The sequence below is a fragment of the Sceloporus undulatus genome, chromosome 5 (assembly GCF_019175285.1).
Source record: "Sceloporus undulatus isolate JIND9_A2432 ecotype Alabama chromosome 5, SceUnd_v1.1, whole genome shotgun sequence".
NCBI lineage: Eukaryota > Metazoa > Chordata > Lepidosauria > Squamata > Phrynosomatidae > Sceloporus > Sceloporus undulatus.
The window spans coordinates 59,005,737-59,021,588 of record NC_056526.1 but is presented as its reverse complement, the minus strand read 5'-3'; the positions used below and the strand labels follow the sequence as shown (position 1 = coordinate 59,021,588).

General features: G+C 40.5%; 1 protein-coding gene across 2 annotated transcripts in view; it reads left to right on the top strand.

Annotated features, from left to right (window-relative positions):
• Positions 1 to 15,852, top strand: part of TBC1D30 (TBC1 domain family member 30) — a 61,571-nt gene that overhangs the window by 3,423 nt on the left and 42,296 nt on the right. For both annotated transcript variants that reach the window (XM_042470021.1, XM_042470020.1), the window contains exon 2: positions 9,643 to 9,807. In XM_042470021.1, coding sequence (XP_042325955.1) covers positions 9,643 to 9,807 — 165 coding nt within the window. The remainder of the gene's footprint in view (positions 1 to 9,642; positions 9,808 to 15,852) is intronic.

Sequence of the window (15,852 nt, the reverse complement as noted above, 5' to 3'; positions counted from 1 at the left end):
GTGTGTATCTGCTGATGATACTTATCATGACATTGTTTCATGTGATTTTGGCATGGACTCTGCACTGTTAAACTAGAATTTGCATGTCAAGACATGCTAGGTTTTAATATGTTCAGATTTAGTGCCCCTGATTATCCTTTTCTTCCCCCAACTAGCTATATGCCCCTGTGCTTATCTTGCATTTCTATCCTTTCTTGAGAAATTTTCTTTGTTTTCGCATGCTTTGAAAACTTTTACCTATAGAACAATCCAGGCCATGTTGTTGTTGTTGTTAATGTTAGGAAATGGTTTTTTAAAATGGTATGTTTTGTATTTAAATGTTAATCATAACAGTGGTAGCAAAGTATTCCACAAGTATTTATTACAGGACTTAGGGGCTGTACACATTGGTTCAAATGGGTGGCAGGACGCTGGCCCTTTTCGTCCTGGATCAGGGCCGCGGCAATTGCACGCCGCAGCTCCAATCTGGCCTCTAGAGAGAGCAAAAAGGAGCTGCAAAAAGCAGGCCCTTTTTGCGCCCTCTAAAGGGTGCCATAGCCACCGCTGTGCGGTGTGGTAATGCTCCTTCGGCGCTGTGCCGTTTGAATGCAGCGCCAGAGGTGCACCAAAATTGTGCCCTGGTGGCGGTGCAAGGGCATTGAGCGTGGGGACACTCAGTGCTGTCTCCGCCAACAGGCCAGTGCTTTTTGCCAGTCTGTACAAGGCCTTAGTTCTGAGCTTCTAATAAATAAACAGGATACATTGGTAAGGTAAAGATAAGACTCACTTTATTGTTACATCTAGGTTTAAGAAAATAACTAATCAATAGAGAAAACTATACTGTGGTAGATAGATCCCTAAAAAGTTGATTTCCATGTGTATAAGAAGGAAGAAAAAAACATCTTTAGAAGGGGAGCCTGGTAAGTTTCTCTCTCTCTTCGTCTTTCTACCAGCATGGAGGTTCATGCTGGTTGAAAGATGAAGAGAGAGACTCAGAACAAAGGGTCATAAAACATTTAACGTCTGGCAGAATGGGAGGGAATAGGAAGTGACCACTTCATAGTCACTCTGACTTAATGACCTTAGAGATAATCAATGTGGCTGTGATGAAGATGAGCCATCCTTTCTCCCAATTCTATAGCTACAAGTTATTGCTACAAGCATTGATGCTGTATTCTCCAATAGTTAACTGCCTTCAAATCAACTTCAATCTATGGCAAACCTATGCATGAGATACCTCCTGGTCACCCTATCCTCAACCACCCTGCTCACCTCAAACAGATTTATGGCTCTTGCTTCTCTGATTGAATCTGTCTGGTATACAGGCTTCCTCTTTTTCTATTGCTCTCAACATTACCAAGCATTGTTGTATTTTCTAGTGAATCCTTTCTTCTCAGGATATGGCCAAAATATGACAACCTCAGTTTAGTCAGCTTTGCTTCCAGAGAAAGGTCAGGCCTCATTTGCTTTAGGACCCATTTACTGGGTTTTCGAGGAAGTGTTTAGCAGTCCATTGTATTCACAGAACTCGTCTTCAGCACCACATGTCAAATTAGTTGATTTTCTTCCTATCAGCTTCCTTCACTGCCCAGCTCTCACAACAATTATACACAGAAATGGGAAAAAATGATGGCATGGAGTATCCTAATTTAAGTATCTAATCATATATCTTTACATTTGAAGATCTTCCCTAGTTCCTTCATAGCTGCCCCTCCAAGTCCAAGTCTTCTTCTGTTTTTTTTAACTGTAGTGTATCCTCTGATTGATGACTGAGTGCAAGTATGGAAAAATCTTGAACTTTCTTCATTGCTCATTGTCTGTCTTAAACCCCCAGCCAGGGCACCTCTGCAAAAGCATGGAGAATGCCCCCATCGCAGAGCGTTGCCTCACCCTCCCAAGTCTTTTCAGTTCTGGCCAGGTAGGAGGGTAAGGAAGGGAGGCTGTGGTAGTCCAGTGGCATCAGGTTTCTTTTGTGGCTGGCCAGCAAGGCAGAGGGAGGGAAGGTGAGTGGGTCTGTCTGCTGCTGCTGCCACTGCCATCCCACACCGGATGACACCAACCCTGGTGATGCCACTGTGTATGTGCCCTCAAATCACCTGCTGACACTTTGTAGTGTTTTCTTAGGCAGGGAATTGTTATTAGCTTACTAAAACATTTTCTTCCCCTTTTTTATTTGGATATACCTGAAGGCTGGCATCTAGAGAACATACAGATTTATTGAAGCAACAGTTTCACTGCCTACTGCTGTTTCTGTGCACAATTCAAAGTAGTGGTTACAGTTTATAAAGCCTCAGGTGCCTTGGTTCCAGCCTACCTGAAAGCCCATGTCTCCCTATAAGAGTTTGTTGGAGTTTTAAGATGCTCAGAGGAAGGTTTTTTTTTTCTCTTTCCCACTATTGCTATAACCACATGGTAAAGTAAGATGTAAATTAAATAGATATCTATGAATGGCAGCTACACCAGTGGCAATTATGTTGTTTTGGGGAGTGCAGCCTTGCTGATAATCTGCCATGATAGCTGGTGACGTGTGAGACTCTTGGCACATTCTTATGCTACTTTGAAATATAATCCTGATAAGAAATGATAACTAGCATTATACACCATCTGTTTTACCTACTTTGTGTTGATTTATGTAATATCATAATTGTATATACTTTATAACATTATTGGCTTTAAGATTTTTTTTTTGCAACAAAACAAACTCTGATCCACAAATTCTCAGCTTCAGTTCTCCCCACCCCTTACCAGATGCTAAATAATTGATTATCTACTTATCCACTTTCATCATGCTTTTATTACCTAGATAATACTTATTAAGTTAGCTTGGTTGTAAAAATTCAGGTGTCTGTTGACCTCTGTTGCTTTAAAAATAAAAGCTGAAGATTTGCATTAATGTTGCATAAAAGGAAAACAGAAACAGGTTTATATTTAATAATAATAATAATAATTTTTATTTATAGACCGCTATTCCGCAATGATCATAGCGGTGTACAATAAAATTGCAATACAATACAAAAAATTGCAAGGCCTCTCTCCCCCTCAAGATGGTGGTTGGAGGAGGGCTCTTTTTCTTCCAGGCCAGGCCTCTCTCCCCCTCAAAATGGTGGTTGGAGGAGGGCTCTTTTTCTTCCAGGCCAGGCCTCTCTCCCCTTCAAGATGGTGGTTGGAGGAGGGCTCTTTTTCTTCAGGCCTGGCCTCTCTCCCCCTCAAGATGGTGGTTTCACTTCTTTGTCTCATCACTGCTGCAACTTTCATTCATTTCTCCAAACAGTCCCTTCCTGCATCTTTTAACAGTCTATATTTTTGGTGGATGATTTGCATGGTGATCTGTGTATTGTTCTTTTGTTATTTTATTTGCAGCTTTTAGTATTCTTTACCAAATCTGGAGTGGATTAATTGAATTAGTGGGATTTATATAAATGTTGATTTACCAAGTTCCTACTGATCTGGCGAGCCTACACTAGTTTGGGAAAACAATTGGATTTTGGTCTTCTTTCTAAAAGAACATTTCCTCATTCCCCTCCCTTTAACGACTGTTAACTCTTTCCTCACTCCCATAGTATCATTTTTTCCTTTCTCTTTCTTCTACCCCTCCCCTTCCTCTTGTTAATAATCCATTGCTTCCTTTTATTTGATGTGCTTCTCTGGAGACATAATTTAATCTTAAATAAGGCTTGCTAGATTATAATGCCAGAGCCTCTTTCAACCATGTGGTTCAGATCTGGAAAATGTATTTATTTAAGATATGACATAAGGGTTACTTGGGCAATATATTTGAAGTAATTTGGCTATTGGAAACATTATATAATGTTTTAAAACAGTAAAATTTCCCCATTGTATCTAAAATTCTAAGCATCTAAGGGATGCAGATGATTTATCTTAATCCTCAGTAAGGGCCAAACAGACTGCAGAAATAATCCATCTGGAGACTACTTTAACTACCCTGGATCAATGTTAGGGAATTCTGGAAACTGTAGTTTTGTGAGGCATTGAGCCTTCTCTGTTAGACAGCTCTGATGCCACAACAAACTACAGTTCCCAAGATTCCCTAACACTGAGCCAGGGCAGTTAAAGTAGTCTCAAAATGGATTATTTCTGCAGTCTGTTTTGGTCCTAAGTGTTATTGGTGGTGGTAGTGCATGGTGGTGCAGTAGAACATTTGCTTCCAGTCTCAGGAGGGCTCCATTTGAGGCAGGTAGAGACAGGAGCAGCACCACCAACAATAACAAGGGAGCACATGTCAGAGGCAACCCTGTGATGGAAACCAAGCAGTCTGTGTCATGTCAAAAAAGTCAGAGCATTCTGTGGGACCACTCTGAAGTGGAAGCAGATTCCAGGACTGCTATTTGTCCTTACCTTAGGCAGCAAACAGGCAAGAACAGATGGCAAGAGCATTATAGCACCATCAAGCTGCTGAAGCACTTAGAAGAGAAGCAGAAAAGTTCCATCAACCTGTCAGCAGGGACATGACTCACAAAGTAGGAACAAAAAGTTCTCAACTCCCTACCACCAGGAGCTATCACTCTTTTTTCTCACCAAGAGGCTTTGGCAGACAACTATGGAAAGAAAGTAATGGTCCATGAAACAAAGGTTTCCACCCTAGATCACCAAGTACCTTAAGCCTCTTCTTTTGGTCTGTCTTTTTTGGGCCTAATCTATCAGATCAAAAGTTTAATGTTAACATAATCAACGGGCTAGTGCTCTGTTCTTGTTATGTATACTCATTTAAGAAGAAACACCAGAAGTCTGGTCCTCTGCATGTCTGCCTGCCTGCCTCTGAAAAATGCTGCTGTCTTCATTACTGATGCCTCACTGCCTTTGCTCATCATTGGTTCATTTCTTCAACTGTAGAGGCTGAGAAGTCCTCTTGGTGCTGTGAGAAAGTTCGCCTATACTAGAGGGACAGTGCCAAGACAAAACATAAATAGAAAAAGATGAGCTGTAAACAGTTTTTAAGCACTATAAAAAACCCCAAAACAAACTGCATAGGTGCCTAGAACAAATCCCCCTGAAGCTACCGATCTAACATTTGCCTGAGTTAATCCCCTCTTTAGAGTCTATTTTGTCTGCAAGTTGTATTCAGAAATGTTAAAAACAAAAGGTTGTAACAACTGTGGTTTCACAATGCAAGTCAATGATCCACATATTCAGAATTTCAGTTTGGATTTTGGGTCCAAATGAGATTGGTTTGGGATTGGATTAATATAAACTGAACTGCATACAGATTCAAGCTGCTGAATCAAACTCTGAACTTTGTCAGTGACCCTGCGCACCACCCTGCCACTGATGCCAGCTCTATTCAGTGTAACTTCCCCTGTTCTTTGCTGTTTCCTTCCTGGCTGCTGTTGTTTCTTTCCCAGATCAGAGAGTTTGAGTTTAGGGTCAAATAGCCAGTGCTTGTATAGGACATCAAATGCAATTATTATTGTCTCTTACTGATTACAGCACTGTTCCCTTATTTGTTTTAGCTAATTCCACAAACAATAGCTAGTGTTAATTTAAAAGCTGATCTCTGATTTCTGCTTTCACCCACTAGAGGGTGCCTCTTGTATACATATTAAATTGATAAAATGAATACTGTACTGTACACTTCTCCCTCCACATTCTCTGGGGTTAGGGGCACAAGACCCCCATGAAAGTGACAAAACTGCAAATAAATAAAACAATACTTTTTTAACCTGAGAGAACACCTCTCTAGGAATTTCTAGGTCCTCCAGCAGAACTCTGGGGGACAACATTTACCAGAATTTGACCATAGAATCATGTTGCAGGAGCTACAAAATGCCTAAAGAAGTGTTTTCTCTAAGAATATTTAGGCCCTCCAGTGCAACTGTATGATCACCTTCCAGCAGAATTTCTCTGGAGGACCTAGAGATTCCTAGAATTAAATCTGCAAATAATCAAATCTGTAAAAGTCAAAGCTGCAAATATGGAAGTACCAGTGTACATAGTTTCAAGGGCAGCTCTGCTATTAAATTAGTAAAGTAGATTTCTGTTTAAATACATTGGGTACTCTACTTCAAAAATGCAGTCTCAGGCCTGTTACAGACTGCCAAAATAAAGCTGCTTCGAGTCTCTTTGGAGGTATGCTATTTAAATGATGCATGCATCCTAAGAGTCCGGAGGTCGCTCCAAAGCCACACTCCATTCCTAAGCACTGGAGTGCAGCTTTGGTGCAGCTTCCGGATTCTTAGGATGCATGCATCATTTAAACTGCATACCTCCAAAGAGACCCGAAGCAGCTTTATTTTGGCAGTCTGTAACAGGCCAGTGCTATTCTTCTCCTCTTGAGTGACAACCTTAACGGCTCCCGGTTCCTATTTCTTGATATTAGGTCTAACATTAGTGTAGCAGCCAGCTGTCCAACTGGCACCTACCTCAGCCACATTCACTTTACTACTACCATTTCCTCCTCCTCCTGCCCAGTGTTGCCAACAAGCCTCGAAGATAATTCCCGGAAATGTTTGTCCAAAATCCGCTGAATCCCCCCAGATCACACGGAATATTAAGTCACAATTCCCAGAAAATTCCCATAATGTTAAAATGGCAGATATTTTGCAAATAAACGTAAACATAATTGAATAAAAATAATTGTAACTTATTTCAACTCTCAAAATCACCATTGAACCAAACAAAGAATCTTTCAGTCCTTTTAAGATATTTATTTTGACATGAAGGGGGTTCAGGAAGCTTTGTGCCAAATAGAAATGTGTTCGGATGCAACCGCACTGCAGAAATAAATCCAGTTTGACACCCTTTTAATTGCCATGGCTCAGTGCTAGGGAATCCTGGGAATCCTAGTTTTCGGAGACATTTAACCTTCTCTCTCAGCAAACTCTGGTGTGACAACAAACTACAATTCCCAGGATTTCATAGCACTGGGCCATGGCAGTAAAAACAGTATGAAACTGGATTGTCTCTGGAGTCTGGAGTGAAGATGCAGCCTGAGTTGGGTCCAAGACACACTGCAGAAATAATCCAGTTTGAGACTGCTTTAACTGCCCTGGCTCAGTGCTAGGGAACCCGGGGAATTGTAGTTTTGTGAGAAAGAGCTCTGGTGCCACAATGAACTACAATTCCCATGCATCTGAGGAAATACGCTTAAGTTTAGGAAAGCTCATGCTGCCAACTTTTCTTTCAGTGAGACTCAAAGGTGCTACAAGATCTCTCTATCATCATCCATTATTATTATTATTATTAAATCCAAATGCAGCTGAAGAAGTAGACTTAAACTGGCAACACTGATATCCTGTAGACTCATTCTCTGGGGCTGTGATCTGGAAGCGTGGAGGCAATTCCCTTGTCAAACCAGGGAATCCTGGGAAATGTAGTTTGTTGTGACATGTTGAGACTCTGCTTTTACCGGCAGCCAGGGTTTGTTGTGCCCAGAATCCCATCATCGCAGGGAGCCTTGCAGTTAGAAGCAATGCCAAACTGGTTTATTTCTGCAGTATGGATGGCAATGGAAAAGAGAATGAAAAAGAGAGCCACAAAACAAAATTCTGGGAAGACAGGGCAGGGATGCCAACTTACCAGGTGCTCTGCCCATGCTCAGAGGCATATTTAATCACTAACACACACACACACTCAGGAACATCGCATTCACATCACACAACCCAAATGGTCCACCTCACAGTACAACAACAACCCTGAGAGGTAGGCTTGGGGCATTCTGCCCAAGCTCAGGAATTCAGAAATTCAAATGTCACTCTCAGGCAGACACAGAATTCCACAACATCAAGCCATGATACCATTATCAGGAATTGCCTTTGTGTGCCTTAAAACTTATGTCTTACTTGAAAATCCAAGGCAATTGGGAAGCCAGCCAAGATCCCTCACTCCCTGCCTCTCTCCAGCACTTTTGCCCCTGGAGCCTGAGAATGCCTGAGGGGGGGGGGCAATCACTGTCCTCTCTCTGATTGGCTGAACTGTTCCTCCAAACAGTTGGGGTTGGTTAGACTTGCTCCCTCCTGGCTCTCAGAGGGAGTCATTAGAGAGAGAGAGAGAGAGAGAGAGAGAGAGAGAGAGAGTTTTTTCTCCAGCCCAGGGTTGGTTGCTCTGCAGCCTTCTCAGGCTGGAGCTGAAAGGGCCAAAGTCGCCGAAAAGGCACTGAAAAAGAGCCAGGCGCGAAAATCACACGGAAAGCTCTGAAAAGTCCCCGTTTTCGCGTGAAAGTCACGAAATTGGCAACACTGCTCCTGCCTCTTGCCTGCCTTACAGCAAAAGAGAGGCTGGCTGTTTGATTGCTGCTCCCATGGTGACTGAGCAGCCAGTCAAGCAGCAACCAAGCAGCTGGTCACCTTGGGAGAAGCAAACGACCAGCTGGCTGAACAGTGACCAAAAAATCTCTTGCCCATGCTTGCCTTGCAGCTAAAGCCAACTTGGGTGACAGACTTCTCAATTGCTGCTCAATTGGCTGCTCGGTAGCTGCTCCCGACATGGCTGTGTGTAAAAGGAGAAGCTTCTCCCCAGAGGGGCTGGAGCTGGCTTCCCAATTTTATCCCCAGTGAGGAAGGACTCTCAATCTGACAGAGGCAAAGGAGTCTTTTGAAAAATCGAACCTGGATACCCCTTCCCTCATTCCCCAGAGACATGCCTTCCCGACATAGCCTCAAGTCATCCCCCCCCCCCCACCACAAACATTATTTCTTCTTCTACCTCTTCTCTTGGCCAGTCCAATGAAAGAAAGCAGCAGCAGGACAGCTCCAACATGCCAGCCAAGTCCTGGCAAAACTCACCAAGCTTAACCAGGGTCCCAAATGTGTGAACTCCTTTTGGTTGCCACTTCTCCAGTCGCTGTATGCTCTAACTTATCCCCACCATGGTCCTAAAATCCACTGGTTTCTCTTGTCTTTGTCATGCACCAATACTGAAGGCTCCCATACTCCCTTTTTTTCTCACTGCCTCCCTGCTGCCTCCCTTTTACTTGTAGCCCCTTAGATCTTTTCACTGATCCCAGGGGGCATACAACCCACTTTGGGAATCACTGTAGTAGTAATGCAAAACAATAGAAGAATTTAAGCTTGCAATCCTATACTCCACTGGATGCACACTCCTAGAATTCTGGAAATTAGTTTCATTGGGTTTTGAGTGGATGTATATAGGATTGTGTTGTATGTTACCAGCCCTTTAGATATTTTAAGCATTACAGCAAAGAAAGGATTTGTAAAACTTCATGATGCTGTTATTCTTTCAAATGGTATTGAGAAAAAAGTAAATAGGAAATGAATAAATCTGATACTTCAGTATGATCTTGCAAATGGTACACTATTTCTAAAGTATAATTTTTATAGTGCCATTTGTTGTGTTGTACATGATTGGAACAGTTGACATTATTAATTGGAAAATACATGCCTTGGGGTACCAAACCTATAGAGGAACTTCTGATGCAATTCTGATTACTTTTCTTTGATTACATTTGTTGGCTTTTATTGTTCTATGAGGAATATTTTTGATTTTATACAACACGCTTATTAGGATAGTTCTCAGCAGAGCAATTTTAAGATGTGACACCTTATGGACCCTTACAAACATGCTAGGGCATTTCCCCTAGAATATGCATTTATAATATAAGGTCCATTTGATGAATCCCATAGCAATGACTGTGGAATGAAATGGGTTTGCAGGTTTTAGCCACTGAGGTATATTCCTTTTTTCTGACAGATACAAGTGAGCTGACAACTATAATACGGGAGCTAAATTACAGAATCTGTGTTCAATCTGCAAAGTTACTTCGCCTTCTGAAACAAAAGGACAGGCTTTTGCATAAAGTACAGAAGAACTGTGATATTGTAACAGCCTGTTTGCAAGCAGTTTCCCAGAAACGACGTAAGTAACATTTGTCTTTGTTAATTAAGGAGTGCTGGAAACTTATTCCCAAATGTACTTTTGCATTTTCAAAGTGCCTTTTAGTACAAGAAAAATATACAGTATTTGGTTTCTATAAACATTTACTTTAGTGAAAGAGACAGGAAAGGGCCATTCTGAGCTGAGGTTTTCTGCAATATTCAAAGTAGATATCATAAATACATTTCCTTTTGTACGATCTGTAGCATATTAGTTGTAAAGAAATCTATTTACAGAGTAGATTTTTAAAAAAAATAATAATGAAATAACATGTTCTAGAAATGTCTGGATGTACATGCAAAGGAGATATTGCAATATTAGTTTTTAAATGGGCATTGCATAATCACGGACAGATTCCTGCATGTAAAGACTTCCAGATTGCTTCGCTGAATTCAGTGGGATTTACTTCCAAGTAAACATATGTAGGATCAGATTGTATATTTATTTGTTTAACCAGTTTTGATTTTGCACTTCAAATTGTAATTATTAAGGTAAAATTCAATTCAAACTGAAACAATGTTTAAAACTGCAATGCAGGGGTGTCACAAGGGGTGTGTGGGGAATACGGACTGCACCAGTTGACGCCTTAATGGGGGGGTTACTCTACTGCTCCCCAAACATCTGTTGTTTGGCAGAAATGGGCTGTGGCATCCACCTGTGAACCTTTAAAATGCTGAAGAGATGGTGTGAGTGGGGCGAGGCTCAGTCGGAAAAGAAAGGAGAAGCTCCTGCTTTTTTAAAAAAAATAAACTAAAATTTTAAAATTTAATATTTTTTTAAAAAAATCAAAAATCAAATACTGTATATTTTAAATATTTTAAAATTTTCTTTAAAAACATCACATCTTACCTAATTTTCACTTATACCACATAAAACTATGTACATGTAAATACATTTAGTTGTGTATGATACTGTAATAAAAAGTTATAATTTTAATTTTGTTAGTTGTTTATGTCACAACTATTTCCATTACATTCAGTGATATACTGTACCCACATTATGATTTATGAGCAACATTATTACAAAAACCATTACTAAAGGTTCTGTATGGTGTGGTATGGGAGGAGGTCAATCGGGAGATGACACCATGAATTAGTGCACTGGGTGACACCAACCCTAGCGATGCCACTGTGCAACGATATGCAGATTTATTTGGGTGTAAGTTCCATTGAACTCAGTGGGGCTTATTTCTGAGTAGACTTGTCTTGGATTTCATTATAAAACAATAAAATAATATATTTGAAACGACTACAAATTCAGCTTCATCTGTGTTTTCAGCAATATATTGAAAGTTTAAAATCATAAGCTGCTAAGAAAGGTTAAGATCTCAAACCATTATTCACCACAAAAAGGGAAAACTCAAATATCAGATGACTGCAAGATCAATAGATCTGGTACAACTCAGAAAGGGTTAACCATTAATTTTAATAGTTTTTAAAGGATTTCACTTTGGCTAGATTGTGCTCACAGAGGGATATAACCCAGGGAGTATGACAGTTTCTTAAAATGTTAGCAGTATGCCATAGGTTGCTATATGTGCTTAATTAGTAATATACAATTCAGTGTAGGTAGACTGTATTAGTAGCAAGTTGTTAGTAGGTATACTTAATTATGTTTATAGCATTATTGTGTTTAAAATGCCACACAAATTGTTTCCAGAAACTTTCTAAAGCTAACATTCTTTGTCTTGTATCTTTTCCATTAACATGCAGCACGGCACTATACTATATCCAGGTACAGTAAATGACATAGCATGAACACAGCACTGAATTGATTTTTTAAGTGCATGCTATTTAGAATAAATTAGTTATGCTACAACGAAAATTTTTAGGTATTGATATTAAGGTTCTTTTTTTCTGATCAGCAGGTGAAAAAGACAGAGAAAATTCTCTGCTTTCAAGTGAAATAGTTGGTTAGGATCTTGTACAGCACAGTCCTATGTGTGGAAGTAAGAATCATAAACTGGGGCTTATTCCAGTCTAAGCTTCAGATTTTACAATATTGCAGTCAAAGCTTCCAATTCTGGAAACATTTAGACTTCATTTTTTACTTCAAGGACTGGACAATATGGGAATGCTCTAAAGACGGGTGGTGGATGTGTGGTTCTCCAGATGTTGTTTGACTGTAAATCACATCATCCTGTTACCCTGAGTGGTTTCTTGTGCAGTGTTTTGGCAGGGAAATCAAGCTGCTGTTTCTGCTATTGTGACACTGCTGTATTCTGAGAACTCTTAGGGCAAAGTGACCCTGTGCCTGGCAATCAATAACTCACATAAACTGACTGATATTTTGATGCACTGGAGAAGTTGTCTGAGGAGAATGAAAAGGGAAAGGAAAGAAAGTGATGACAAAGACACCTGAGATGATGATGATGATAGGATACATGTGTGCCAATTCAGCTTTTAGGTATGGGTTGCAAAAACCTTATTTTCGGAATCAAATTATTCAAAGAAAAGTGGGACAATGTGCCATACTCTGTTATCCTCCACGTACTGGATGCAAACACTTGCATTGGGGAACCTTCTCTAAGCAAGTGGCTCTCTATCAGTGGCGGTTGAAGCCCACTAGGCATAGTAGAGTGAGAACAAGCTCCTCAGAGGTAAAGCTGAGAGCTTACCAGAAATGTAGCCAACTACCGTACATAATGTTTGTTCTGCAACTTCTTTCCATGCAAGGTCTAAGTATACCTTGCACCTCTTTGGGAATAGAGCACCTGATTGGTAAAGGAAATATCAAGGTGCCCTGTTTGCCCAAACAGTTAGACCACTCCTGTTCCCTAAAGGTCACAGAATTCTGAACTTCCATGCTTCTAAATTGTGTGAGCAGGCTACAGAAGTAAAGAAGGCTCCTTGAGACAGACCTCTGCCTCCTGCTCTTCACTGATGGTGTAGATCTAGTATGCTGGTCTCCGATCTCCCACATTGTGTAATTTGAATGCCAAAACATGGTTATTTTTAAGGAGGAGGAGAATTTTACATATGAGAAGAGATTCTGATATTAAGGGAAAAGTACAAAGTGCTATGGTTTTGTTTCTACCTGATATGTAAATATTAAGAAATTGTAATGATGTGCCACAGCTTAGGCTACAGCTTTATTTAAGCCTTGCTGGCTGAGAGAGTTTGTGAATTGTAGTGCAAAATGTAATTTTTTTGTAACTCTGACACAAATGATCTTCAGCTTATTTTCAATGTCATTGTGTACTTACCAAGTTTTTGAAGTTATTTTTTTACTTGTCACAGAAGGAATGTTACAAAAATAAATACATGGGCTCTTTTAAACCTTGCAACTGTATTTATAATGTACAGTCGCCCAGGCATTTTCGCAGGGGATCCATTCCTGACCCCCGTGAAAATGGAAATTCGCCTATATTGAAGCCCCATTGGCTTGAATGGCAGTGCCCACCCACAGGCACATGCTCTGTTTTATCCCTCTCTTTGCCGCCTGCGTACAGGTGAGGGGCGTGGACTTCAAGTCCACAAAAATGGAGAGGGGACTATATAGCCAATATCCAAAGAGAAACTTAAAATATGTGCTAGTGCCTTAGCCTTATTTCATATTCCATTTTTTTTGAAGGCTCAAAGGCTTCAGTTTTAAAAGAAGTTTCCTATGAGGCAGTGGGGGTTCTGTTTGATAAAACTTTTGCATCTGACCAAAATTAGATTTGTGATTCTTTGGCCTTGGCCACCATTTTCTAGAAGAATTCTGTGTCTCAAACATCTCCGTTTTGTTGCATGTTAATCATAGCAGCACTTACTGTTAACTGTTGCCACCCACTGCTTGAACTCTAAGTGGGAGCAATAGTGTTCTTTTCACAAAATTTAATACTCCAACTTTGTGTGGGTGACATAATGATTACTATCTTTTCTAGAGGACTGTGTAAGCCCTACCAATTGTTCATCCCTGCCAATATCCTGATGCAGATTAGGTTACCATGCCAATTTCACAAACAAAGCTTTATAAATGCTTGCCCAAGTCCTGTGTGTAGAATTCAGCTGGACTCAGCTAGATGTCCAAGCTATGTGAAGGTCATGGCATTCATTTGCCAGGGAAACAGTGATTCTAGATTCCGTTGTTTTTGCAGTATGCAACAAAAGCTGATAGCCACTGTGATTGCATGGTTTGTTTTAATTAATCAAACTACTGTATTGGTTTAAACTGTTGGAGGGTGAGTCCTGGGGGGTTCTGAATTCCATAATCTCAACCAAGAGTTGGTGTGGTGTAATGGTTTGGGGCTGGACCACAACTCTGGAGATCAGGGTTGAATTCCCCACTCAGCCATGAAAGCCTACTGGGTAACCTTGGGCGAATCACACACTCAGCGTCAGAAAATCCTATGGTAGGGTCATCTTAAGCAGTGGCGTCCCCTCCTGAGGTGTCACTCAATGTGAGGGACAGGTCTTCTGAGGGAGGTTTTCAGAAGGCAGGGTCAAAATGGCACTCCCCCCACCTCATCGTGGCGGGGCTTAGAGAGGCATTACAGCAGCAAGGTGGGGGCCATGCTCAGCCCCCCCCCCCCCCAGCCTTCTGAGTCCTGCATACACTGGTCTTAGTGTTGCCATAACTTGGGAATGGCATGAAGGCACACAACAACAACAATTGCATGTTTTGTTTTAATTAATCAAACTGTCATCATGAACATCATTTCTATAGATGCTGAATATCTCTTGCTAGTATGAAATAACAGAAAATAAAAATATGTATTTATTTCATTTATATTCTGCCTTTCCTTTCAAAAACCTGAATCCTATTCGTATTTCCATGTAGAATATATCCATTGTAGTAATTATTGAATGTTGGGTTAACACATATGTAAATTCCATTGATTCTGGGGGTCTACTCTAACTGGAACTTCTAAGAGGATTCAAGCCAAGGAGATCAAGGTGGTATCTTTGCAATCCTTTGAAGTAGGTTAGCTTGAGAGTTAGTGACTGCCCCATGGAAATCCAGTGAGTTCCGTGGCCATAGTTGGAGCAGCAGGAAACAATATGTCAGAAATGAACATGAATATACCCAGCTAAGTAATCACCAGCACAGCTAGTGTGTAGAATTAACTAAGACTGCTGCCACATTGCAGAATTAATGCAGTTTGACATTGCTTTAACTGTCATGGCTGCATCCTATGGAATCCTGGCATCTGTACTTTGTTGCGGCATCAGAGCTCTGTCACAAAACCACAAAGCCCATTATTCTGTAGCATTGAGCAATGGCAGTTAAATGATGTCAAACTGCATTAATTCTGCAATATACATACAGCCCGAGTAACGCTGGAGGATTTGGGGGAATGAGGACCCATTTCAATGAGTTTAATGTAAGTCAACAGCCTGCTGCACTGTACATATTGTGCAATTGGTTGTCCATCTCTAGGCTGTATGTTCATTATTTGATATAAATTATATTTAATATTTGCATGTATGCTTTCTGAAGTGTGAGAAATTTACATAAGAATTAACTAAATGTAATACTTCTAGAAATAATACTTGCAACATTCACTTCAGAAAATGACAGATTTCTTGTTCTCAGTGGCAGGAAAACATTGCCTTTGCTGTAAAGGAAAACGGAACACACAGGGAACAGCTGTTTGGCAATTAGTGCCAGCAATGCACTGATTGATGGAGAGTTAGGAAGTACAATAGTAACAGTTACTGCACTGCAGCTTAAAGTCATGGTCTGAATTTTAATACATGGTGATGTTAAAAATACAGTTTTGAATTCGTTATTAGATGTAGTTCAGTCACAGTGATAGCAGTGCTAAGTCTCCTGAGACCTGGCTCATTGTTGCTGTACATAATATGTTCTTGCAGTTAAATCCTTATAGTCTTAGTGCCCACAGAATGGTAGAATTGGAAAGTGTGTAGTCTGCCAACACGATATGCCACTCTGTGTGTGTTTGCACAGAACAGAGCTCATAATTACTGTGACCTGGCCCTTAGTCATGTCATGATCACAGAACATATGTCTTGGAAAGCTTTCAAAATGTGGATAAAGCTATGATATGGAAAGCTGCAACATAGAGACATAATATTTCAA